General features: G+C 42.0%; 1 protein-coding gene across 2 annotated transcripts in view; it reads left to right on the top strand.

Annotated features, from left to right (window-relative positions):
• The window catches only part of setbp1 (SET binding protein 1), a 34,830-nt gene extending 29,893 nt beyond the window's left edge, over nt 1-4,937 (top strand). For both annotated transcript variants that reach the window (XM_083979607.1, XM_083979606.1), the window contains exon 7: nt 155-4,937. In XM_083979607.1, the coding sequence (XP_083835733.1) occupies nt 155-660 (506 nt within the window). In that variant the 3' untranslated portion in view covers nt 661-4,937. The remainder of the gene's footprint in view (nt 1-154) is intronic.
• The last annotated feature ends 20,838 nt before the right edge of the window (nt 4,938-25,775 follow it).

Here is a 25,775-nt window from a genome sequence, read left to right as displayed (position 1 = left end):
AATTGGCATAATGTCTTTCCTGGCCTTTCCAAGGCTGCTCATTTTGACTGACATGCTAGAATGAAAACTCCTTTCTCTTTATAGACCTTGCTGTGCTATTTATTTACCTTCTGATGTTTCACCTCACTCATACTCGCTCTCTCTCCTCTCCCAGGTGTTCCCAGTAAGCGGAGGTATAAACGTCGTGAGGTGGAACAGATCCAGAAGGATGTCAGGAGAATGCATTCTTTGAACTTTGAGCATGTGCAGAAGATCCTCCGTGCCAAGCGCCTGCAGCGACAAGCCAAAACAGGAAACAATGTCATCAAACGACGGCCTGGACGGCCCCGAAAACAACCCCTAGAGGAATCAGAGCCGATTAACAGGAGGGAGGATGATCGGGCTGATGGTCGGGGTTTGGACATGTTGGTCAGTAGGAGAGGTGATGGGAGGACTCTGGGGATGCCTGTCCTGGAGAGGTGTGATGACCTGCCAGGTAGGCAGAGCCTGAGGCCCAGCTTGATCCCCGAGCCGCTGGAGTTCTCCAATCACGATTCCATCTCAGCAACAATTGAGACCGTGGTGCATCAAGCACGGTCAGTGGCTCCGCTGGCCAAAGGGGGGAAGCGCAGAGGCAGGGGCCACAGCAGGGACGAATTATGGGCTCCCTCCAGTCAATAGACCTGCAGGAGAGAGGAACTCCGTAACCGAACAGAGAGGAGTCAATGCTGTTCCAAGCCTATCAGATGCAGTGCCATTAATTTTGGGACTCCTCGGTGCACTTTGACTTGTTTCTTCTCTCTGATTTGTTGTGAGGACTACAGTGGGTCAGCGAAGAAGCAGGAGGAAGGAACACTTCTGGTGCCATCCCCCTGTTAGCTAACCCCAACCAGATATGAGCCTTTCAAGGATTCATTGAACCTTCATTTACAATGGCACTATATGGTACTATTTGATACTGAATCTAATGCTATAAAAGTGTGTGGTACTTATGATAGTGTAGGATATTATGTGATTCTTTATGTATCTGATACAGTGATGTGTATGGTTCTTTATGATACTGTATCTGAATGTGGCTTTAGCCATATATTTACCAGCAATGGGAGGGGGAATGGTTAATATAAAACTGTGCAGCTCTGCTTATTTTTGCCTTTCTGAGGAAGCTTGTCAAAGACATGTGGAATAATACAGCAGTAATTAAGCCACCTTACCCCAATACGTATCCCTGTTTTTGCTCTCACCCCCATCTGTACCCTCCACGTTTCCTCTCTCTCCCTCTGAGAAGTAAGTCATACTTCCTGGCAGCTCCTCACCCCTGGTCCCTCCCGGTCCCTGCTTCGATTCGTTAGCCCTCCCTGGTGCCTGCCGCTCAACTCCATCTCCCTTTGTCCTCTCATCTCCTCCCAATCATGTTTTACATCTTCCGTTGCTTGTCCTCCCTCAGCATCACCCTCCCCCCGTCTCGTTTATTTCTCCCTCCCTGCTCAGGCCTGTCCTGGGCAGTGACATGAAGGCAATATGGTGGATGAGACTGTCCCAGACTGTACATAGAAACAAAGTCCACTGTTGCCTGCCTTGTACAATGGGAAACCAGCTCATAGACACGTACTGGCATACAGTATATCAAATAGAAATTGTTGTACCATAGACAATGAAAGTTGTGTATTGTTTTATAACCAAAAACAGACGTGGGTGCGACTCAAGACAAGTTTGTTTTCAGACAGAAAGAACCACATGTATTCATTCATACACTCATTATTGTGTTTATATCCAGGGGGCATTGCATACAGGAGGAATATCAGGTGTGTTTTTGGTAAACCTTAAAATTGGTTTAATGCACTATGAAAAACCATACACTTGCATCAATCAAATGCAGCACTTACATGCTTGTTCCAGCCTTATGTTTTGGCCTTCGATGGTGTGGATATCCATTCCAGAGAGCATGCATTATTTTAATCAATTTGTATATGCAGGCTGCGCAGCCAAAAGCGTCAAACCGAAGCCCCAGTCTGAATCGTGATTGGACAGTTCAGCAGAGGAGGGCTCTCAGTCAGTGTTTTGAAAAGCTAATCCCAGTCTTTCTACTTTTACCTGATTTTCAATCCATATCCTATGGAAATATTTTTGGAAAGTAAATCTAGTATTTAGGTTTAGAAACCAAAGTCTCAGTATTCAGTGTAAGGATGTATTATTTAAAAGAAATTAAATCAGAGTTTGACAAACTCTCCACCATGTTGGCACCAATGTAAAGCATTCCTATGTGCACTCTAGAATGTAGCCATCTTGGATTTTTGTGTCAATATGTTAAGCCTTTGTTAAACTCTATCTACAGTGTCTGTGGCTTTGGGTAGTGGTTGGTATTTTCTCAAATAAGTATTTCAGAATATAAGCAATGGATCAGTGTTTCTTTGGCAACTCGGTTAAAGTTTTGTTTCAGGAGATTTCTGTTTTCTTTGGGCAGGGTGGGATTCTCAGTTGCAGCAGTTCAACTTGTGCCTTATGTTTCTTTCTCTCACCAATTTACATTTGACCTGAGAAATATCAAGAGGCAAAGAGTGCCCCAAAAATTGTCCCTAAATGTTCATGATTGTGCATATGACGCATTGTGTCTTAGTCATCCGAACCCTGACACTGCCTGTGTCCCTTCACAGCTTCCAGTCCAGCATCCTCTGTCACCGGGCACCGAGTCGCTCTCCCAGCTGTCTTCTAGTTTTCTGACCCATATCATCATAACAGAACTAGAAGGGCTGGACTGATGAGGATAATTACGGTGTTAAATACACATCATGTACTTGCCTACATACTGCCTCACAGCAGTGGTGGAAACAGATGTGTTTATATCCAGCGGTATTGATTGTACTCGATGTCCCAGATATATAATTGAAGATCACATGCTCTGCCCAGTGTATAACCAGTTATTTACAACACATAACTGGTCACATACTTGGCAGGGGAAGAGCAGAGGAGGTTGTCATGGAAACCACATTCTCATACATTGTTGTTTGCTATGCATCAGGCCATGCCTGGCAATGACCTTAAAAGGAATTTCTGTTCTGGGTCCACCCTTCGACAAAGAGAAATAAGTGGTCTTATTTACTGAATAAAATGAATTCATGTAACAAGAATTGTGAATAATACCAGTAATAATTTGTAATAAGTTGTGCAGAAAGTGACTATCATTTCATGAAAACTATAGTTACTGCAGCTCTATGCAGTACAAGCCTTAACCAGATGTAAAACTACAGTATTCAAGTGTTTGTTGTAAATAGTGTTAGTATGTCCATCCTGCATGGATACTGGTTGGGCTCGGCTATGCTGGGACTGTCTCCTAAAACCACAGTAGACCTTCTCTCTCTATCAAGACTGCTCACGACCCAAGAAAACGTACAGAAGTGACCACCAAAATTCATTTTCCTATTTGACAAATTCTGCTTTACACTGACATTTACTGTTCCAGTCTGCTAAATTACACAGAATGCTAAAATAATTTGCCTTATCACACCTTTAAATGGTTTTTGGAGGATACAAACCCCACTGTAGTGCAATCAACCAAAAATAGGAATCCCTGCTGACTTGCAGCTATTTCGCCTGCAGTCAGTCGGGGCAGTGCAGTAGCATGTGGAGTAAGTGAGGGGGTTGTGTGAGTGGGGGGCGGGGGGGTTCTCAGAGGAAACAGCCAAAAATACACTCGTCCTAACGTTAGTGTGCTTAACCTTGCTTCGCTAGATGACTTTCAGTGGGTCTGCAGTCTGTTGTGGTGAAGATGAGGTCTAGATATGTGGTCCATGAGGTGTAGAGACTAAACGCTTGGCAGCTTACTTCTCCATACTGTGGTCAGTCGGTGGTCTCTGATGTAAGAGTTAAAGACCCCAGGTGTTGTCTGTCCTGTCTGTCTCTCCTACCAGCCAATGCTCCGGTGCCTTCTAACACTGACAAGTATTGTCCTAATCCAGAGCTTTCACTCTACACAGAGACTGCAGAGGGGATGTGGCTGTGAATAGGGTTCAAGGTCACTGTTGTGGTACTGTATTTAGCAGCCAATCTGGACCAGTGGCTACAGGGGGACCCCAAACACTGATGTAAGGCTCCTTTACCTTATCTTTGGTGCTAGCATCAAGGGCAGCGCAGCAGTGTTTGACCTTAAATCAGTGGTTGGGGTGTATTTTCCTGTAGCACGTATTTACCAGTTCCCTGTAACAACTAGGATGAGATATAATGGCACCTAAATTTTTGCCACCTCCATTCCCTATGTAGCATGCTGTGATGAGTGTCCTACAAATGGAGTGAGGGGTCATGTGAGACAGAGCCTCATAAATGTACATGTCGTCATCCTCACAGCATATGTTACAGTTCTAAGCTATAATGTTGTTCAAAGCTGAAAGTGCAGATGAAGCATTGAGAAAACCAATAAATGTACTTCTTTAGAGCACAAAGTGAGCTCTTCTAACAGTGTGGGCATATTTTAGTTTGTATACATAGTGTATTTGAACCTTTTTCTAGAGTGGGTTTCCTTTATTTGCATGCTCAACTTGATTGTATGCATAAATATTTTAGACAAGCCGAAAGTTGAATTTCAATTGAATTTGGAGCAAGACTTGTACATTGTTTGATATGTTTCTTTTTGTAATGAATTTTTTAATTCATGAAGCATTTTTGTACATTGTATGAATATTACAAACTGCAAATATTTGACATATAGAGTAAATACTAGATGCGCATGCATATGCATATATCCTTCACAGTATGTATGTGTAAATGTACACATATATTTTGTATTTGCATTTGCTGGCATACAGATATATGTCTTAAGCACATATATACATGCAATATATATGTATATCCATGTCCGCTGGCATGCTTTTGGTCATGTTTATCTTCCATGATCTTGTAGGTTCATTTTTCTTTTTTCCATTTTGTTTTTTTGTTTTTGTTTTGTTTTTTTGTTTTTTATTTCTCTTTCCTCAGAAAGAAAAGCTCATTCTTTTGCTATGCTTCTGTTGGCTAGCAGCATTGAGCACTTATTAAGAAGAACTACAGTTGAAGTTGTTCATGTTATCCATTGTGTGAAATAATAAATGACTTTATTGACAGCTGATGGTGGCACGTGTTTTGTTATTCCTGAGTAAAATTAGGTCAGATTTAATGCTCTAATCACCTAAAAACTGCTTTGTCACATGCTGAGATAAGGCTGATAAGTTATCCTGCGATAAGAGCCAGTGAGTGTGTATGTGAGCGTGTGCAGCATGCATACGAATGTGTGTGTGTGTGTGTGGGAGTGAGATGACAGGAGGGCCTGCTACACTGTTGCTACTGAATGTCAGATGGTCCCAGTGAATGAGTACTACTCCACAATGTGTCTCCATTTTGCAGTTAAAAGAGAGGGAATCCTCTGATCAGATTATACTACAGCCTCACTCAGTCACACTCACACTCTCTCTCACACACACACGCCTACACACTCTTACTCTTGTGCTTGTTCATTAGCCAAGCCTACATCTCTAAATCGCCCCTGCACTAACCCATCAGTGTCAGTTCTATGTGGGCTGGGCTGCAGGCTGCTCTCCTATTGGACGGAGCCGAGTGGGAAGTGCCCCACTATTGGCTGCTGCCAACTAGTAAAATTCTTCTGTTACCATGGTTGCAGGGTGAGCTGCCCAAATGTGTCTCCGTGTGGTGCTGATGGAACCGTTGGCAGCACCGGGATTGTGCTGAAAAAAATCCCCCCTCTGATGGAAGTCAGGGCTGCAGTGGGGCTGCACCCAAATCGCTCTCCACTGATGCCTGTAAATGAGCCCACATGGCCCCACTCCACCTCCTGCACAAGAGAGAGGATGAGATAGATCACCAGGGCTGTGATCACGATGAAACAGCACAGTGAAACACATCCTGCATGACGGATGTACTCTTGAGCCAGAGCTGCACTTGCTTGGAAAAACAGAATCATCAATCTCATGTGCAATGCATGGAATTTGTCAGCACTTTCAGAGACATACGTATATGGGTTTGGTTTTTTTTCCAGGAGCAAAGATTGCATTGAAACTGAAATTGCAAATAAAGCAGTACAAGTATGAAAGGTGGTGATGATGAGTGACTGAATCTAACTCAAACATGTCAGATCAGTGATAAAATTCTATACAATAAAAGGATAGAATGTACACAATACAAAGCACTATTTCTGCCACCTTTATTAATATAAAGTCACAGTATATTCCACCTGGTCAGTAGGTGGAGTCTGCATGCTAGACAAATGCATTTAAACCTTTTTTATTTTTTTGCTCTACAAACATGCACAAACTTTCCAAAAATGTTCAGCTTTAAATAACCTTATGTAACCTAATGTAACTTTATGTAACTCCTTACCTGCTGTGGTCATAACTGCATAGCAGAAATATTTCACTGCAGTAATAGAGGCCCTTGGTTAAAGAACTAAATATTTGAAGAACTGGATCAGTGTGATGCTCTAGTATCATGAGACACTGACAGGCAGTGGAGTGGTGGAGGACTTCACTGAGGGGTTGACAGTGAGGAGGACAGGGCCGACCGATTGTAGTTCTTAGCTTGAGGCCGAGGCTCGCTGTTCTCAAACTAAAACAAACTGCTTCTTCAGAAAAGAAAAAACGAATTCTCCTTGGAGCTGTATCTTGGCTAGGAGGCTGATTGATCATTACTTGGATTCACTTTTTGGAAACTTTGATGTGTATCTTTCCTCATTAATGTGAAAAAAAAGTCCCAACACAAACTTGAAAAACCAGATGCCATTGCTTCCGTATTGACAAGTAGCCTAGGTGAGTAGTTTGCAGGATTTATGGCTTGTCTCCTGTTACAAATGTTTTCTTCACAAGAATTATTTATGTAAGGGTATGCAGCAGTGAATCACTAGAGAAAAATGATGAGAATTTGTATTTACACTTATCATAATGTGTCATGTACTAGCAGGTGTTGGAGACACTCACCTGTGCAGTCGTACTGCTGCCCTCTTTAGAGGCTCTGTTGTTTCACAAGCTGTGCAAGATGGATACTTTGCTGCGAACATTTGTAAAATAAATGAATAAGATAATAATTAGGATAAAGATAAAAATAGAGTCTGGCTTTCATGTGCGTGCTGTTACATTTGTCAAAATAACTTTCCTTTGGCACTTTCAAATTCTCTGTTTCCATCATTTTTCTTTCTTTGAACACATTGCAAAGATGATTCATGGCCAGCTGATCATTGACATTAACAGTCATTCCCTGCACAGATAGACCGTCAATTCACCATATAATACCCTTAAATTTTGATAATTATTAAAAAATCTCTTGACACTGTGAATGTTTTTTTTCATCCTGCTTAGAATATGAACTTCATTTACATGTATGTATGTCTGCAATATGTCTGATAAAGTTTTTGCCTTTATTTGATAGCACACAGTATAGATAGACAGGAAAGGGGGAGGCAGAGAGAGGGGGAATGACATGCAGGAAAGGTCTGCCCGACGCGGGATTCGAACCGGGGACGCCTGCGTTGAGGACTGTAGCCTCTACATGGGGCGGCCGCCTTAACCACTGTGCCACGCACCGCCCCAATATATCTGATAAAAAGCGGTAACTATAACACAGTTAAGTCCTTTACAGTTGCTCACAAGCAATAGAGGTTGCAGTGCTGGACAGACTGCAAAAACCTCAGGCAGTGGTTGGGCAAAGGCATTCAACCACAGTCCAACAACTGCCCAACGATGGCCAAACACTGACCAAGTGCACTTTGAAGGAGCTTTGAAGTGTATCATGGATGCAGTGGGTGGGCCGCTGGTGATTATACTCTCTAATTGTTGATTCTTCCTCCCAAATTCTACCCACTTCCTCAGACCTGCATAAATCAGTGTTTCACCGCAGCATATGTCCCAAGAGCACATTCTGGAAGAGAAAAGGACACATTTGTTGAAAAAAAAAAATCTGAGCCTGCTTTGTTGTTGTTGGTCTCTGCCCAGTTTTGCTGACAAGGAACTTAAACTCTTGTCATAGCAGCATCTGCAGCACAACCAGCTGTAAACTATCCCAATTGTTTATGTTGACATTTGGCAGTTCGTCTCCAACTGTATGCCAACAAAGGACTATGAATTATTATAAAGCTCAGCCTCCTGTACTTTGGGAACTAGGCTTTTACTGTTTTTTTTATGGTTGCATTATGAGTAGCCCCACATGCACCCAACACTGACAAAATTGCCTTTTCTGTTTCCTTTTCAGAGAAGGATCAGAAATCTATTTGGATGGGTGCAGAATACCATCCCAATGTCACCTTTTATTAAAGGATATTCATTTTGCTCTTTACTACTCTATGGCTGCCTGAGTCCTAAGTGCCGCAGTGTCCCTTCAGCACAAAAATAAGACTCTCAAAAGCACCGCTGCCCACCCTGAAACATTTATGAACCAATTTCATCACTAATTATTTACGATATCTCCGAGTCTTAGCACTGCTGATATTCTGAGTCAAGATGCATGAGTGAATGCTAATGGATATCAGTGACTGTTAGTCACTTTGACACGTCCAAAGCCACACAGACCACCAACAACAGACAGAGCCATAAATTTACAACAGATAGTCCTTCAGTCCAGGCCAACTAACCAGGAAGCCTGCCGTGTAACCAAGCATCCCCTCAATTTATCTCTGTTGGTGTTTTCAGAGGATGACTATTGCTTGTGTTTATGAAGATGGATAGAGCAGGCAACATCTAAAGACCCCCCCTCCTCTCCCACCTCACCCTCCCCTCTCTCTCTCTCTCGCTCCACTGCACAGTGATGGCAGTGAGAGGAGACACCATCTGGTGGTGAAACGAATGAGTGCAGCTTCAGCCATCCAGAGCCCCTCATGTCACATCCACACAGGACAGAGAGCATCACCGATCCCACTGTGGTCAAAGCACTAAATATGACACGTACACAAATATGGTCAAAGAAAAAGGAATATTAAATGCTTTTTTTTTGTTTTTTTGTTTTTTTGTCTTTTCTAGGATTTCAGTAATAAAAATCTGAACTATGATCCCGAACTGTCACAAACCCTCACACCCCACAGCTTTATTCATTGATCCGCTTGAGAGATCAGTGCAGGAATTACTGTAGCTGAAAGTTGCCTATGTCTGTGTGTGGCGCAAAGAGAGAGAGAGAGAGAGAGAGAGAGAGAGAGAGAGAGAAAACACTAGAGATAATAGACAGAATGTGTTCTGCATGGAGCCGGCCACTGTTGCCACGGTGACAGTGTGACTCATGGCAGTTTGCTTTGGATTTATAGCAGTGCCCTGTTTTGTGTGCAAGTGTGTAATTTGTCTGCGTATGAGCATGTGTGAAAATGTACCTGCCTGCAAATATGTAGAATATAATAATAAAAATAAAAATAAAAATAGTAATATATATGTGTGCATATGGATGTGCTGATAGGATGGAAAAAATGAAAAATGAAACAGGCAGGTAGAATTTCTTCTGTCCAGAGAGTGGGCTAATTGTCCACCTCTCTCCTTGGTCACAGTTAGAGCCTTTGTTAGCAGATTGGCTCTGCCTGAGTCTTATTAATGATGCCAACACTTAGGTAATGTGCCTTTTTGATGAGAGTAGGCCACTTAATCTCTCTATTCAAGCTCTCTCTCTCTCTCTCTCACACACACACACACACACACACACACACACACACACACACACACACACACACACACACACACACACACACACACACACACACACACACACACACACACACACACACACACACACACACATTCCCTCTCTCTCTCTCTCTCTCTCTCTCTCCCTCTCTCTCTCTCTCTTTCACACACACACATTCCCTCTCTCTCTCTCTCTCTCTCTCTCTCTCTCTCTCTCTCTCTCTCTCTCTCTCTCTCTCTCTTTCACACACCTCCCCCTCAATCCTCCTAATAAGCTGTCTCTCTGTCTCCTGTAATTTGGCAGACGAGTCTATTATATGATACAGTCATATTTTATTAATGGACCCCTGTAGCGAACACACACACCCCTTAGTGGATGAGATTATGTGATGCACAGGGAGCGTGTCTCTGTGTTAAAAATGATTTCAACTCCTCAGTTAGTTTTCATCTGCGCCGTTTGTCTGCTGTGTTGTTAGCACCGGGCCTGGAAGGCAGAGCCGCATGCATTTCTGCTGAAGTTGGCACTGTTCCTCCACACTTCATTACACTTCCATCAGCTCAGTGATCGCATGAAACAGCGCAGCTTCAAAAGGCCAAAAACAGCAAGAATAAAAGACAATGTTCAATTATTGAGTTAAACATTTTGTGGAAATATTCTTCTTGTCTCTCTCTGTGTCTGTCTTCCTCAGTGTTGTGCAGATAATTCATCCCATATGCTTCAGCGGTGCCAGGCATTTTCAGCTCTGTGGTGAAGTACACTCTTCCAAAACTCATTTGCTCGATGCTATATTGCTTTAACGACATATTACCCAACAAATTCAGTATTGTTTTTGCATATCTGCAGTTGCGTTATAAACTGTATTTACTTGCTATTATTGTGCAACAAGAGTCCACTGTCATGCCAACAGCTATTAGATCATATATATTAAGGCTCAGTGGTACTTTGAACTAAATGCTAACATACTTGCATTGCTTCTAACATTACCGATCATGAGCACGTATAACATCTATCACATTTACCATCTTTGCTAAATGCAAAACTATAAAACATTAATTTTTCAGGTATTTGGTCATAAAGTACTGGAAGAGGTGAAAATCAAGGTAACCACCACCCAAGTTATTCAAGATCTTCATGTTACATCGTCAGCTTGATTTTATGTTTCTCAAGAATGAAGTTTAAGCACAAATTGACACAGAAGCAAAATAAACTTGAAGTAATGTTGGAAGATTTCAGTTCTTACAGTTTGTCTGTGGCTCCCAGTGGAGGACAGGACAGGTCACATTCAATTAAATATTGTTTATAGGATTTTTACACAGACGTGTTCCCTTTTATTTTTGGGCAGACTCCACCGTCATAACAGCAGGGCCAGTGTAGCAAACTTAGGTCTCTGAGTCTGGGACAGGTCAGGATTCCTTTGCTTACTCTGGAGGAGAATAAGATCAAACTGCACTGTCTTTATAGCAGAGGCAACACACTGTTATATCACTATTGCAGATGTATTGGAGTGTTGTCGATAACACTAAACCTAAAATCTCTCTGTCTTGCTGTAATGCTGGATATTTTCACTTTCACTTCACAAAATGGTGAATCTCCTAATGCTCTACTGTCAGATCAAGACATTCTGTGTTTGCTTGATATGCAGCATAAAAAGTCTCTCACTCTCACTCACACACTCACACACAGACTTTGACCAGTCTTTGATTCTGTATACGGTTTGAACGATGAAAGAGGAATTCCCCCACCAGCTAAGAAAGTTTTCCACATTTGCATACTCATACATTTTTTTGCTTTCTCACTGAGGGCGAGAAGCTTTTCAGCCTCCCCTCTGTGATTTATTAAGCACATTTACAAGAAAGTATAATTCACTGTAAACAAGCCATTATTGGCTTATAGTATACTGTCATTATATGGTATCATACAGCATTTCAAAGAGTTTTGAATATGGAGTGGTACTTTAAAAGAGAGAGAGAGAGAGAGAGAGAGAGAGAGAGAGAGAGAGAGAGAGAACATCTGGATTATGCCATACACATTGTCTGTTTCTGGTTTAAATATTCCTCACACTGAGCTGACGAAGACAGTTAGCACAGTGGACCACTTCTCATGTTGTCTAATCTTGTTGGAGCACATGAATGGATTCAGTTCTTTATCAGACCTTTGTACTCACTCTTCTTTTATGCCTGCAGTGGCTTGTTTTCATCAAGGCCGACGACAAGGAAATATTATCTGACTGTTATTGCTCCAGGAAATATCCCGGAACAAAACAGCAACACAAACAATAGGATATTTGCAACACCTTTATGTGTGTGCATGTAAATGTTATCCAAGCACATCCTAATGCCTCCGCACATATGCAAGCGCATGCACATGCCCGCATGTGTGCGTTTGGCATGTGTGTGTCCACATAATGAAGAGGAGTAAAGCTTTGAGCTGTCAGCTAATTGTGAAGGGTTGACACTGTGTGACAGTCAGGAGTTACACGCTGAGAACAAACGTCTGATTATCGTCACTGGACTGGAACTGAGTGGCTGCTGATTAGATGCATGCGACAGTGTTTGGTTATGTAGCAACATAAAGAAATGCTCCCAGGCAGTCATTAGATAGGAACACCTGTGCAGACACTTATATGTGTCAACAGATGTGTGTGTCTAAGAGAGTAAGAACAGTAAAAAAAAAAAAAAAAAAAAAGAGAGAGAGAGAAAAAGCTCTAAACCTGGGGCGCCGGACCCCCCAGGCAGCTCTGAGGTTTGCCAAATGATTTATGTTGTGAGGAAAAAACCTGCAACACATAAATTTAGCATCATGTTTTTAATCTTTGTGATTAATGCCTAATGTTTTAGAAATAATGGATATTTACAGCCCTTAGGCTCGCACCAATAATTACTCATGCGAAATGGCTTGATGAGTGGAAAAATAAAGAATTAGCGTCTGGGGTCAGAGTTCAACATTTGGCCGTGCTTAAGTGGGTCACAAAGTTGTTGTTGTTGTTTTTTTTAGGGTCCAGACATAGAAAATGCTTGAGTGCCACTGTTATAGAAAACAGTAGGTACAGTCTGACCTCTGCTGCACCCCTGTGTGGAACCAGTGGTGTTTTTTTTTACTTCTCCCTGTCTGTTTCAGTTCCAGCCCTCCAAGGCATATTACATAACTACACTATTATTTTTCCATCCCCTGCCCCTCTGTCTGACTGACATAGCAAGGGAAACACAGATCCAAACAAGGCAATGATAATGACTTGCTCCTCTCTTTTGATCAGTCTATTTGTCACTCCCTGTCTCTTTTTTCTTGCCTTTTTCTTCTGCTCTCTCTCTACTGTGCCAAACTCTCTCTGCCTCTCCCTCTTTCTCTCTCCCTCTCTCTTTTTCTGCCCCACCACAAGTTGGTTCGCTTTTACACCCAATGCGGTACGCTGGCTTTCCATTAGTTCATTTCCCTCGCTTTGAGAATGTGCTTGCATGCTGCATGTGTGTGTGTGCGCCTCCTCTGTGTGCATGCATGTGCACATGTGCGTGTGTCTCCTGAGTCTCAGAACAGTATTATTGTAAACATATCATTTGATGGGGAGAGTGGTTCAGGTTGTTGGCCGGCTGCCCTGCTTTCATTTGGAACAGAGCTTCCAACATCTGGACTGTGTCAACACTCACTGACAGTGTTTGTGTGTGTGTGTGTGTGTGTGTGTGTGTGTGTGTGTGTGTGTGTGTGTGTGTGTGTGTGTGTGTGTGTGTGTGTGTGTGTGTGTGTGTGTGTGTATTGGGGTCCCTGCCTCAGCCCCAGAGCTGTCAGCCATTGGATGGGGAACAGATTTGCTCAGATTAATCAAAGGTGTAGCATTAATAAAAGGGAGCCTATTCCTTCATGCCTCCAGGCGGCCATTTTAAGAGTCTGGGAGAGCAGCCTTGCATCCTCCAGGATACGCTGCAGTCACACGCAGGCCATGCGCAGGCACACAGGTACATGCACACACAGACCTTTCCACTAAAATAGTTGCAATCTACCTATAAATGTGAACACTTGAAAGGTGAAAACGGCCTCTCTTCTATTTGCGGTCTTCTGCTGGTTCACACAGGGTTTGGTGGATTAACAGAGCAATGTTCCCGTTGGATGCCGTGTGCGATAGTGTATAAAATGACTGTTGGAGAAACTCAGATGAGAATCTGTGGCCACCCTGGATGAAAAACCCACAAATGCATGAGGGACACATAAAGTATGTTGTTTCATATGATGAAAAATGTGCAGCAAACTCCTTCAGTCATTTGTTTAAACCCAGGTCAGGATGTGCAGCCACCATAGATGCAAGACTCACTAAACCTTCAGAGACACATAACACATTTCAGTGCTGAGTGGGACGAAAAAGAGAAGGAAAACAACAGAACTTAGCTCATTAATTTATGTAAACTGAGAGCAGATGCACTGGAATTATTGCGGTACACACACAGCGATGATGCGAATGTTGAAAGAGAGAGATAGATCAAAACCACTGTGAGGTTTGGTGTGTGTGTGTGTGTGTGTGTGTGTGTGTTGTGAGAGAAAGAGAGGGAAACAGCTACAAAGAGTGGAGAGATCATATTAACTCTATGGCCTAGGTATTTGAACATTTTCCCCATCATGCCTCTTACAGTAGTTTCAACTGTTATTTGTGCAAAGCCAGGGCTAGAGTTTCCTTCCTTTTGCGGTGGAGTAACTACATCTTAAAACACACACATACACACATACGCACACATCATACAAGAAGTTTATAATCTTGTGGTTTCTCAAACCCTGAGACAAATACTGTGCTCTCTGCAAAACATTCAGTCCCTTCTTCTCAGCGTTTCCTTATTGAACTTTATCTCTAACAGTTTATGCTTTAAGTCTTTGTGCATGTGTGTGCATGTGTCTGTGTGTGTGTGCGCGTGTGCATGTGTGGGTGTGTGTGCATTCGTGCCCAATGCATATCAGTAAACGTGTATGTGTGTGAGAGGGGCTAATAATCCCCCCCCCCCCTCAGCGGAGGCCAGAGTCTCTGTCCAGCCCTCTGTGAGTCACCCAGCAGTCTGGGCTGTTGGCTCTGGCAGGCCATCTGATCCGGCCTCACTGGGCTAAAGATATTTGGGTGTAGTGAGCGCTGATGTTATTGCTGAGCTCGGGGCAGAGCCGGGCTGAGATGTATTTGGGTTGGCTTTCTGAGGGATGAAGCCTGTTTGCCTTTCGGGCTGAAGACTCTGCAGGGGGGCCTGCCTAATCTGCTGCACCATCCGACAGCTTAATTAGTGTTTCACTGCTGCACTCACACACTCGCGCACACACTCACACACATATTTCCTCTCTTCCACACACCCATACACACTAGGGCATAGCTCGTTAGTCTAATAAAGAGCCATTAGAAGGTTAAATGTGGGTCTTATTAAAGATTAGTCGTTTACTACCATGCATATTAAACTCTCTTGTGTGATTCTGATAACTGCTCATATTGCTGCGAGAGTGAAGACCACAGTCAACTCATGCAATGCTAATTTACCATGCTATAGCCTGGGATTTGGCCTGTCTCCTGCTGAGAGTATAAATACCATGAGAAATGGATACAGTCACTTCCAGTCAGTGACTGAAGGCTTAAATGTCATTACATGATGGTGTCTTTATGTTATGGGTGTGCTCTACACACTGTAAATTGTTTGAGATGATTTTGACGAGTAGTGATCCAAGGGGCTTAAAGAGGAAGAGGCTTGAGAAGGATAAGCTGTGTGAAGAGGAGGTCTAGATTAGCGTGAATGGATTTGGAAGCCCTCGTGGAAGCATGGACTAAAGGCTGCATTGAAATGTCAGAGATAATAATTTTACTTTACTCGTTTTCTGAAGATCCCCGTCCTAATGCCTCCACCATCTACTTGAGAGCGGACGTCCATCAATGAAAGACAGGCAGAGAGAGAGAGAGAGAGAGAGAGAGAGAGAGAGAGAGAGAGAGAGAGAGAGAGAGAGAGAGGGAGAGGGAGAGGGAGAGAGAGAGTTTTGGCATACCACAAAGATTCAAATATTTGCTCTTTCCAGCCATCATCAAGCTCCATGTGATCCAAAAAGCGCTCTTGTCTTTACTTGGACTCTAATGACATTATTCTCCTGGTCACAGCCACATAAAAAACAGATGAGCATGAGCCATAAAGGGGAAAATCAGTTTTCGAAAAGGAATTAAATATTGGAGCTGCCAATGTTTTGACTTAGCGTATAAAGCCTCCAGGCAACTGGGGTTGGAGGGAGAGGGAGCAAGAAGCTGTGAGAATGTCAAACAGCAGACGGCTTTACTGACTCAAAACATGGATTAGCCATGCGAAGCCTTGTTTTAGGAGTTACAGTATTACTGAACAGCCCATGACGATCGTACAGTGTAAAACAATGTGTTAGCTGCATATCAATTAGATTCTCCTCAGAGATAGGCCGAGACATTAGATATGAAATTGAGCTGTTAAACTGGTCGACGGATCCACTTCCCCATCTCTGTGTCTCTTTGAATAGTTCGGCTACATGCATAGAGCAAAATAAAGGGAAGACATATTTAATGACTCCCTATCCTTGTTTGTTTGTCAGATTTTAGAAGTCATTCGTAGGAACATCTGTGACAGTGAATTTGCATTTTGAAAATGTTCTCAGCCACAACAGAAAAAAAGTCTTTTAATTGGAAATGCCAAAATCTGTCCCTTTGAGGCATAATTGGAGCTGCTCACAGCTATGATGTTCACATTCATACAATATGCAAAAATTTAATATTGGTTTCTTGTTGGCAGTCCATCTATCTGCCTGCCTGATAGTTAATTTAAGACTGTCAGGACTGTTTTGTGCTGGTATGTGATTTGGAAATTAGCCCTCGTTAAAAGATGGCTCACTATCTGCATATTTTACAGTTTTAAATAACACTGTGTTTTTGCCATTTAGAAAATTCATTTCCATACATCATTTAATTGTTGACAGTAGGTTGTTAAATTGTTCCTCTCACACAGGCGTTAATCTGTCGCTCACTCCTGCTACACTGCCGCAATTTGTCCCCCAGTTATTTATCATGTTTCCACAAGTTAATGTTTATGATAGCTGGTGTGATGACTGTGTGGTTATGTTTTTTGCCGTGCACTGTGATGGTTTGTTTTGACTGACACTCTGTCGCTTCGCTTGCAGGGAAAGTTGCTAATCTACTATCTCTCAAACAGATGTCACATTATGCATCGAACATTCTCACACATCTGGCCGTATGTGCTTAAATCAGTCGTCAGTGAATCTTTGTCAACAAGAGTTGACGTCTCCAACTGGGTTTCAACGCCACTGTTCACGAGAGGATCTTCGTAAAAGCGTCTAAAAGGCCTCAAGTTGTTGCGGTTTTCCATCTCTATTAATGCAAGTATAACTAGGATGCTGTCACATAGGGAAGTCATTGAATAATTGTAAAACATGTCACTGTGGTTCCCTGTCCTCTGCACCCTAGTGGTGGCTGCTGTAAAAGCATTGCGGTGCTCTGATGCAGAGGTACATCTTTAAAATCCTGCAGCCATTATGAACAAAGACACATTTTATATTTGTTTTTTATTTATTTTATTTTTTCAGGCTGCCAGAATAGGAAGAAATCTGTGTTGCATTGAAAGTAACAGGTCATTATTTCAATCACAAAATGGATTTTTCACATTGAGAAACTGAGCATGTCAAGTTGCTAACATATATTGTCAGAAACTACCAAGATCTTATGTTTATAGTGCACAACTGACTCAAAGTGTGTGTGCGTGTGTCCGTGTGTTTCCGTGTCCCTGTCCGTGTGTGTGTCTGTGTGTGCGTGTGAGTGAGTTGGTTTGGCGGACAGCCATGCAGCTGGAAGCCATCATAGAACCAATTACTTTCTGTCTTTTGCTCTCCTTTGCTCTCCCTCTTTCTTCCCCTCTCCCTCTTCGTCGTTCTCTTCATCTTTCCCTTCTGCTCCCATTTTGTCTGTCTGTCTGATTTTAATTCTGCAGGCCTGTCTCTTTGTGAACCAAGAGTCAGCCTCTCTGTTAACCCCTCTGTTTTTGCCTTCACTCACATCTTCCTCCAACACCAACTGATATAACTCATCACCAGCAAACATAGGCTGCTTCCCTCCACCTTTCCCCTGACCATCTCCAACCCCTTACTTCACCCTCCTTATCATCCTCCTATATATGTTTTATTTATTTATTTATTTTTTGGTATGGATTTCTCCTCATTTTGCTTAGCACCTCAGGCTTATTGATTCAGATGTGAAATGTTTGTAAGCCTGCATGTCCTGCCAACACGACTAACAGACCAATTTACAGTAACATGTCTGAGCTGCGATTCATGCCATGAGTGAAGGGGTGGAAAGAGTGTAAACACTGATCACAGATCATGTACTGACTGGATGTGTCAGCAGCGAGAGAGGGGGAGGCATGAAGGATGGAGGAAGTGAGAGAGTTAACAGTGTAAACAAATGAGGACTGTAATGAGGATAAAGCACCGCTGTGAACAAGTGGGCCTTTGTCTTCAGCCGTACCTGCTCTCTCGCCTTCTCGCTGTCACACACACACACACACACACACACACACACACACACACACACACACACACACACACACACACACACACACACACACACACACACACACACACACACACACAGAGAGAGACACACACACGCATATGTAAACGGCCGTGTTTAGGTTTCTGGGAAGTGCAGTTTATTGAATGTTAAAGAAGAGAAACAGAATCCAGCACTTCATTCAGAGTGAGAGAGTGAGACTTAATGATGTTTTTGAAGTGGCAGGGCCAAAACATTTTTTTCCATCATCTTGTCTATCTGTCATTTTTTTTAAATTAAGAAATATGCAAAAGAAAATTTAAGTGTGTCTTTTTTTTTTACAACCATAACTGGCAAAAAGTGAGTTTATTTTTTTCCCCCAGCAGTTTCTTTATTTATGTAATAAGTTTTAACGTCTGAAAATAATTTAACTGCTTTATTTGGTATCAGCATAAAATGCCTGTGAAGTGAAGCCATCAACTCTAGGTGAATCTTTGTACTTTTGTCCAACATAAGCTTAGTTTCTTTGCCTGTTGTTGGCAGACAATGGTGAAACTGTTTTTTTCTTGAGGGACATGCTTTTGCCTGCTTTAGCCCATTTACTTCAAATCAAATGTACTTTGCAGTTCATTATTTTACTAACCATGCTGGGTTTAATATTCTTGGATGGAGGTTTCCTACTATTCCAGGCAGGCAGGAGTTTATATGACTTTCACTGAGAAAATCTATTCTTGCTTGAGTTGGGTAATCTCAAAGTTTTAACAGTCTGCTTCTTAGTTTCTTGGTCTCTATAGTTAGTCTCCTCCTCCATGAACTGTAGAGGGGGTGTTTTTTTATATAGCTCACCAGATATTTTTTTATGAACTGTGCATGAATAGGGCAAGGCTGCTTTGAGTGACACGTGTGTTGCCCCATAGTTTACCAGATGGGCGTCACCAATTCACATTACTCTATTGAAACATCTTGACCGCGTGGTGTAGTGTTTATTTTGTTGTTGTTGCTATCTTTCTACATGAAGCTTTGGAGTAAAATATTCCAACTGAGGGGACTAAACCCTCTTAAAAAAGAGTCTATTTTACAGAAACTATGAGTATAAAATTATTATTTATTCAAATGTAAGCATTGAAAATCAGCAAGACAGTGGTGGTGACTTCTTACCTTTGAAGAGAGGCGGTGAAGTCTGGTTACCTGTCACGATTCAGTTTGTAAGAGTCCGCTGCTCAAAAGAATCAAAGGCTCTAACATGAAATAATTTGAGTGTGAATATCATCCTGTGAAGTCCATGCAGACTGTTATTCTTCTTTTATTTTTCCAGGTTTGGGGCTATGCCTTAGTTCCTTCAATGCACTGTTATGAATTGTTTTACCAATGGATTTCCAACCAACCCTATTTTCACCTGGAGATAACAAAAAACTGAAATGATTGATTAACTCTTATTTCATGGGTTCTAGCACCAGCCCCCTCTGTTGGCCAAACCAAGTAGGCCTACAATGCTAGATGACTTCCCGGCTGCTCTGCTTCACGTCTTTCTTTTGGCCTGTCATCTTCACCTTAGAAGTCGGAATCTGGAGCCATCTGACCATAATCCAGTTGCTACTTTTCAAGACCAACTCCTTAAAGCTTTTGTTGTTGTTAGCTGATTTTCAGCCGACAAAAACACACCATGTAGTTTGCACATGAATGCAAAACAACATGTCTACAGGTAAAAGTTGCACAATACTGTAACTATCAGGCTTGGGGAGTAACGGACTACATGTAACGGCCTTACCGTACGTAATCAGGATACAAAAAAAGGGTAGGCTAACTGTAGTCCGTTACAAGTACAGAAAAAAAAAACCCGTAATCAGATTACCGGTACATTTGATAAAAACGGAGATTACTTGGCTGATTACTTCACGGGCGGCCGTAGAAGCCACTCGCCGTCTCGTTGTATTTCAGAGGAGAGGCACAGAGCTGCTCTGCCTCCTCTGCCTATACGGTGTGTGTGTGGCAGAGGCCACGCTGCCTCATTGCGTAACTCTACTAGCAGGGCTCTCAAGTCTCACGCATTTGGCGTGTGACACACGCATTCCCACCCGTTCACACGCTCACACGCCACACATTGTATTTCTCACGCATTTAAATTACCACGGTGACGTCCACCCGTCGCTTTAACAGTGGAACAGATTTGAGGGCGCACTGATCACACGAGAGAGGTGAAGAGACAACACTGTTACCTGTTGTAGCCTACTGGCTTGAGCCTGTACCATCGCTAAAACACCGACGACCAGTGAGTAACGAGTCAAAAAGCCGCCGACACTGATCACTGCCTGAGGAGTTTGAAAGCAGCCTCTTAACTTCATGAACGCAGCTCAAACCGACCACTGGTGCCTCAGCACGGCGACCAAGCTTTGATAAACACACCGGATCCGCGCCAGTTTACAGTAGGAGCTTAATTAAAAAGAAAAAAGAAAAAAAAAAAGCGCTCATCGCGGTGGAGCGGAGAACAGCGGAGTTTCCTGTGGTCATGACATGTGGTCAAGACGAAGCTACAGAGTAGACCTGTCACAGTCACAGGTGTCTCTCATCTCATCTCATTATTATAGACTTCAACCTCAGAGCTCTGTCTTCAGACTATCCTGGCCGTCCCTGAACATCACACAGGGACAACATGGAGCTGCCTGTGTGATTGGTTACTGAGTTTTAATGTTTACATCAGGCTCAACTAATCAGTCAATGCTACTGTGATTTAGTGGCAGGAAAGACCATTGCATCTGTATCAAATATTGTGTTGAACAAGTTCAACTTGAGGAAAAATGGTTTAGACCCTCAACATTATTTAAAGGTTAAATTATGTGTTACTTAAACATTTTTCATTGTGCTGTGCTCTAAAAATAAACTAACAAATACTAGTGTAGAGTCCTGTATAAGTGCCCAAAATAAGTGATTTGAGGGCATCCTCCCCAAAATTTTGTGCGCGCTGTGCGCGCAATAGCACATTCGCATTCACTGTGCCCCCTCCAATTTTTGGGTTGCATGACGCCCGTGGTTAACTTATTCCAGTCATAAATCATAAATATTTTTGTTTGAATGAATTTATGGTCATTTGTCAGACATCCATCCCCACTTCAACCAAATCCCCGCTGCCGCTGGTAAAATCTCACTCTGAACTCACTTCAAAACTTGAGAGCCCTGCTACTAGTGTGAGCGGCACGCAAGTTCACATTGCTTTCGTGAATTGTAAACACAGTCGCCCCCTCAGTTTTAGCTTCCAGCAGTTTAGCGGCTAATTCAACAGCAGTGATGGATAACTCTACCGGAGAGGCTCAACAACGCAATGAGCTTCATTTGAGGAATAAACGGCAGCTTTTACCTGACGGGAGGAGACCGACGCCTGAGCTACGGTAGCTAACAGCTAGCAGCTAGCAGGTTACAGACTTTCTCTCTCTCTCTCTCTCTCCCTCTCTTTCTTACACACACACGCGCGCGCGCACGCGCACACACGGCCCAGGTTGTCTGTCACATCTGTTGTAAACCTTGTAATAACAGCTTGTTGAGTACAGTTAACATTATTGTTGCTTTGGTTTGAGTGTGGATTAATTGTTAACGGTTTGTTGTGTAGCTAATGTGAGCGGTGGTCCAATATCACGATCCTGTTACTTCTGAGTTGGGTTTTAATAACAGCTGATCTGTGTACTGTAGGTCGGTTTGTGCCGGTTTGTGCCGGCGGCTGTCACTAATGTTGATAAAGTGATGATTTACAATCGAGAGTTTATCCCATAGACTGTGGTTTATCCATTGTGTTTTATTTAGAAATTTAGCGGATGCTCGGTGCGTTTCATTTCCTGTTTCCTCTGCGTGGATTGATGCGTGATGGCTGCGTGACTGAATTTGCATGTTTGGTATTAAAGTAATCCAAAAGTAACTAATGTAATCCGTTACATTACTTTAAATTTGTGGTACTTAGAGTAAGTTACTAATTACATTTTCTAACAGGTAACATGTAATTGTACTGGAATACATTTTTAAAGTAGGGGAGACTGGGGACAGTTGCAACAAGGGACGGTTGCAACAAGCCTTATTTCTCCAATCAGAAACATGCTAGAGTGATGACACTCACACTGCACATGCACAGTTAGACCCTCTACCCACCAATAATAGAAAAGACATATTCAGCATCTGCTCCTGCTTGTACTGAGACAAAGTTGTTTTAAGGGTATGAAAGTAGCTTTTTTCATGAGCTGTATTTTTGTCATACTGTCCTGACCTTTTGTATGAATTAATCCAAACCTACCTAGTTTGAATCACTGTTTTGTTGACTATCAAATGACATGGTTAGCATGTGTCAGTGTCATTGTGTCTAGCTAGTACATGATGTTTTGTCATGGCTGACAGGGTGGGGACGGTTGCAACAACTGCCATTTGAATATGGAAGCACATATGCAAATGCAAATGTATAAAATGAAACATTTTTAGCTTAAAATAGGCACAATATATCTATTTTTTTTCCTCATGATGAACAGAACAGCCAATTATATTAAACCATGAGAGACTAAGATTTCAAAATAATTCCCCAGATAACTTCCTATAATGAAATATGCAATTTGTAGTTGTATCTTATTCTATGGGACAGACGTAGCCACCAGTGGCGGCTGGTGACTGAAAAAATTAGGGAGGACAGGAGGAACACCAGTCCACGGCCTCATTTTATTTTATAGCACTACTTCTCCCTACTTTATTATATTCAATGAAAATTAAACAGTAAAACAATGTCTTACAAGATTTCTTAAAAACAACATAATTTTATTAAATCTTACTGTTTTCAGATTAACACAGGCCTAATGAAAAAGACAGAGCCATGATCTTGGATGTGGGATGTAAAAAAAAAAAAAAAGCAGGCCAGTGTTCAACACCTGTAAATGCCACAGTGGGGATTTACACCCTCTGATTTAAAAAGGAAAAACAAAAACCATGAAAATCTGTAATTATTAATAACAAAACAAAGTGTTCCACTCAAATTACATACATATTTGGCTTTTACCTCTTAGATATAGCTATGCTTTTACCTGAGCTGATGGCGGAGAAAAAAAAAAAAAGTCCGGTCGTGTCTTTGTTTACCCTCCAGCTGCCCAGGTCACGTAACTGAAAACTATTAACAATCTCTCTGACTGCTTCTCTCTGATATCTCCTAACAGTTTATCCAGAAATCTGCTGATATTTCCTTTCAAATCGATGCCAATATCTCTGAAAACTCCGTATTTCTTGTGCTAGGAGCAGCATAAGCAGCACGGCTGGGAGTGAAAGTTTGGCGCACATAGCAACAGTAACCAAGGGGGGTTGGAGAACTGTCATTGGACCAACCTGCTGTCAATCTTGTGTTCTGATTGCTGATTGGTACAGAAGAGCCTCCTCCGTCATGACGTCATTTTACGTGTCTTAGCCAATCACAGGTCAGGATGAAGACATCCTAAATGCATTGAGTCAATGGAAGAAGATCCCGCCCCGAGGCCAGTTAGGGAGGTAAAAATCTTGCCACCTCCGTAGAGCCCCCACCTTCCTGCTCCCTGCTCCTCACACAGCCTGCTCTGTCTCCTGAGCCTGCTGGCGGCGCAGTTGAGCCGTTTTAAGTGGATTTTCTTCCAAAAAACAAACTTTTTTTATGATAAAATACATATATAATATTTTATAAATTATACTGAGATTTGGTAATGATTTATTTCAACCAGTTACTCTTTCTTAAATAAAAAATAAATTTTCCTTTTGCCTCTCAAAAATAGAGGAGGACCAACCTCCTCTGCCTCAATGGACCAGCCTCCTCTGGTAGCCACATATATTTTCCTTTGAAAATTAGAGAAAAGTACATTTATTTGATGTCATACAGTGAATAAATCATCCAAAAGTAGAGTACATGTTTATAAAAGTTTCTTGTATTGCAAATAGTTTCATTCTTCTTGTCTCACACTGAGCTATTGAGTTTTCATACCACTGTTAACCTCTGCACATTGACTCAAGGCCTATGTTCTACGCAAAACAAAACTCCAACTGTTCTCTGATAAATATTTCTAAATAACTAAATAATACTATTGTATTGTAAGACAATGAATATTTTAGGAATACTATGCTTATTGAGACAAAAATCAAAAGTTAATTAGTGAAATTGAATGTATGTTTAATATGTTGCAACCGTCCCTGATCCGTGTTGCAACTGTCCCCACGTTTGGGGTCAGTTGCAACGTCTGGATTCTTCCATTCAAATGAATATTGTGATTGATGTGTCATATGTAACCATCTTTAAATGGTATGACTAATTAGCTGACAAATGTATGTTTAATCTATAAAAGTTTGGTGAGCCTAGTCCAAATAGTCTCCGAGTAACTGAGAAAAATGTAAAAAGTGTTGCAACTGTCCCCAGTCTCCCCTAACCCTCCCAACCCTGGTAACTATGATGATCAACACAAAAACAAGACTACTGTAAGTGGCTGAAGAACACTGTAATGCACAAGGCAGCCATCTTGGATTGGGAGCTCATTAGCTACTGAAGGTCCTCTGCGTTTCTGAGTTGAAATTCCTAATTCATTGGGTGTTTATGACCACATGGACTACTGGGAATTTGAAAAATCCTACATCAGAGTTCCAAGGGAGCACAAAATATGCGGACACTTCAGGGGACAGCCGGTGACAGACCACCAGAAACATAAACTGTTCCCACGAATAGCTGCATCTTGTCACCCCTATCCTTCAAACAAGGACAAACATGTATTTGGCTGTTTGTGTTGTGTTTGCAGTGTGCTTTTGAATTTGGTTGTGAGTATTTGCAGATGGTTGAGCTCTCGGGGCCACTGTACCTTTGACTAAACTGTGAATTCTAATAATAAATCATTATTTAAGTTAATAATGGTCTACTTAACTCTTAAGGGGGGTAAGAAAAAGGAAAGGTCCAGGCCCAGATAACACCAGTGGCTGCCTTCTCATGAACTAGTACTCTCTCAGAGGTGATGATGTAACATGGCCAAGCTTTAAATGATTTCACTGCCTGGTGCAAAAGTTCCTTTCTGAACACCAATGTCTCTAAAACTGAAGAGGATCATGTTGATGTTCATGTTGAAACTCCTGAGGAAGCAAAGGAATACAAATATTTGCAATTGTTGACCTTTTATGTCCACGTAACAAAGTGCAAAAATGCAGAGAATGCAGTTAGCAGGTATGCACACACACACACACACACACACACACACACACACACATGGAATGACATGACCATGTTTTTTCCTCCATCCTGAATTTTCAGGTTTTCATTAAAGATGGGATGGTCATGGTTTGAGCCTGTAGGCTAATCACTATGATCTCACATCTTTTAGATTGTGTGTGTACTTTGGCAAACCCATTGGACCCTCATCTGCAATTTAATACTTGGATATCACATTAACTTGTCCCATGTTACCTAATCATTTCAAATAAATTATGCCTTTTAATCTGAACAATCCTTAATAGCCTACCGCTGAAGTCACAATGGAGGGGGGGGGCGCACCTATCTACAATTTTTTTTTTTTTTTTTTGAAATATTAAAGCAAATGAATGAGATTATGTATTTAGTTTAGTTTTTATGAATAGAAACTGAATCTTAAGCTTAAATATTTTCCTTTCACACAAGCATTTTAATCTAGTTATT

Source organism: Trachurus trachurus, assembly GCF_905171665.1.
Source record: "Trachurus trachurus genome assembly, chromosome: 9".
NCBI classification, from domain to species: domain Eukaryota; kingdom Metazoa; phylum Chordata; class Actinopteri; order Carangiformes; family Carangidae; genus Trachurus; species Trachurus trachurus.
The sequence above is the reverse complement of the archived record's forward strand: the minus strand, read 5'-3'. Positions and strand labels throughout refer to the sequence as shown.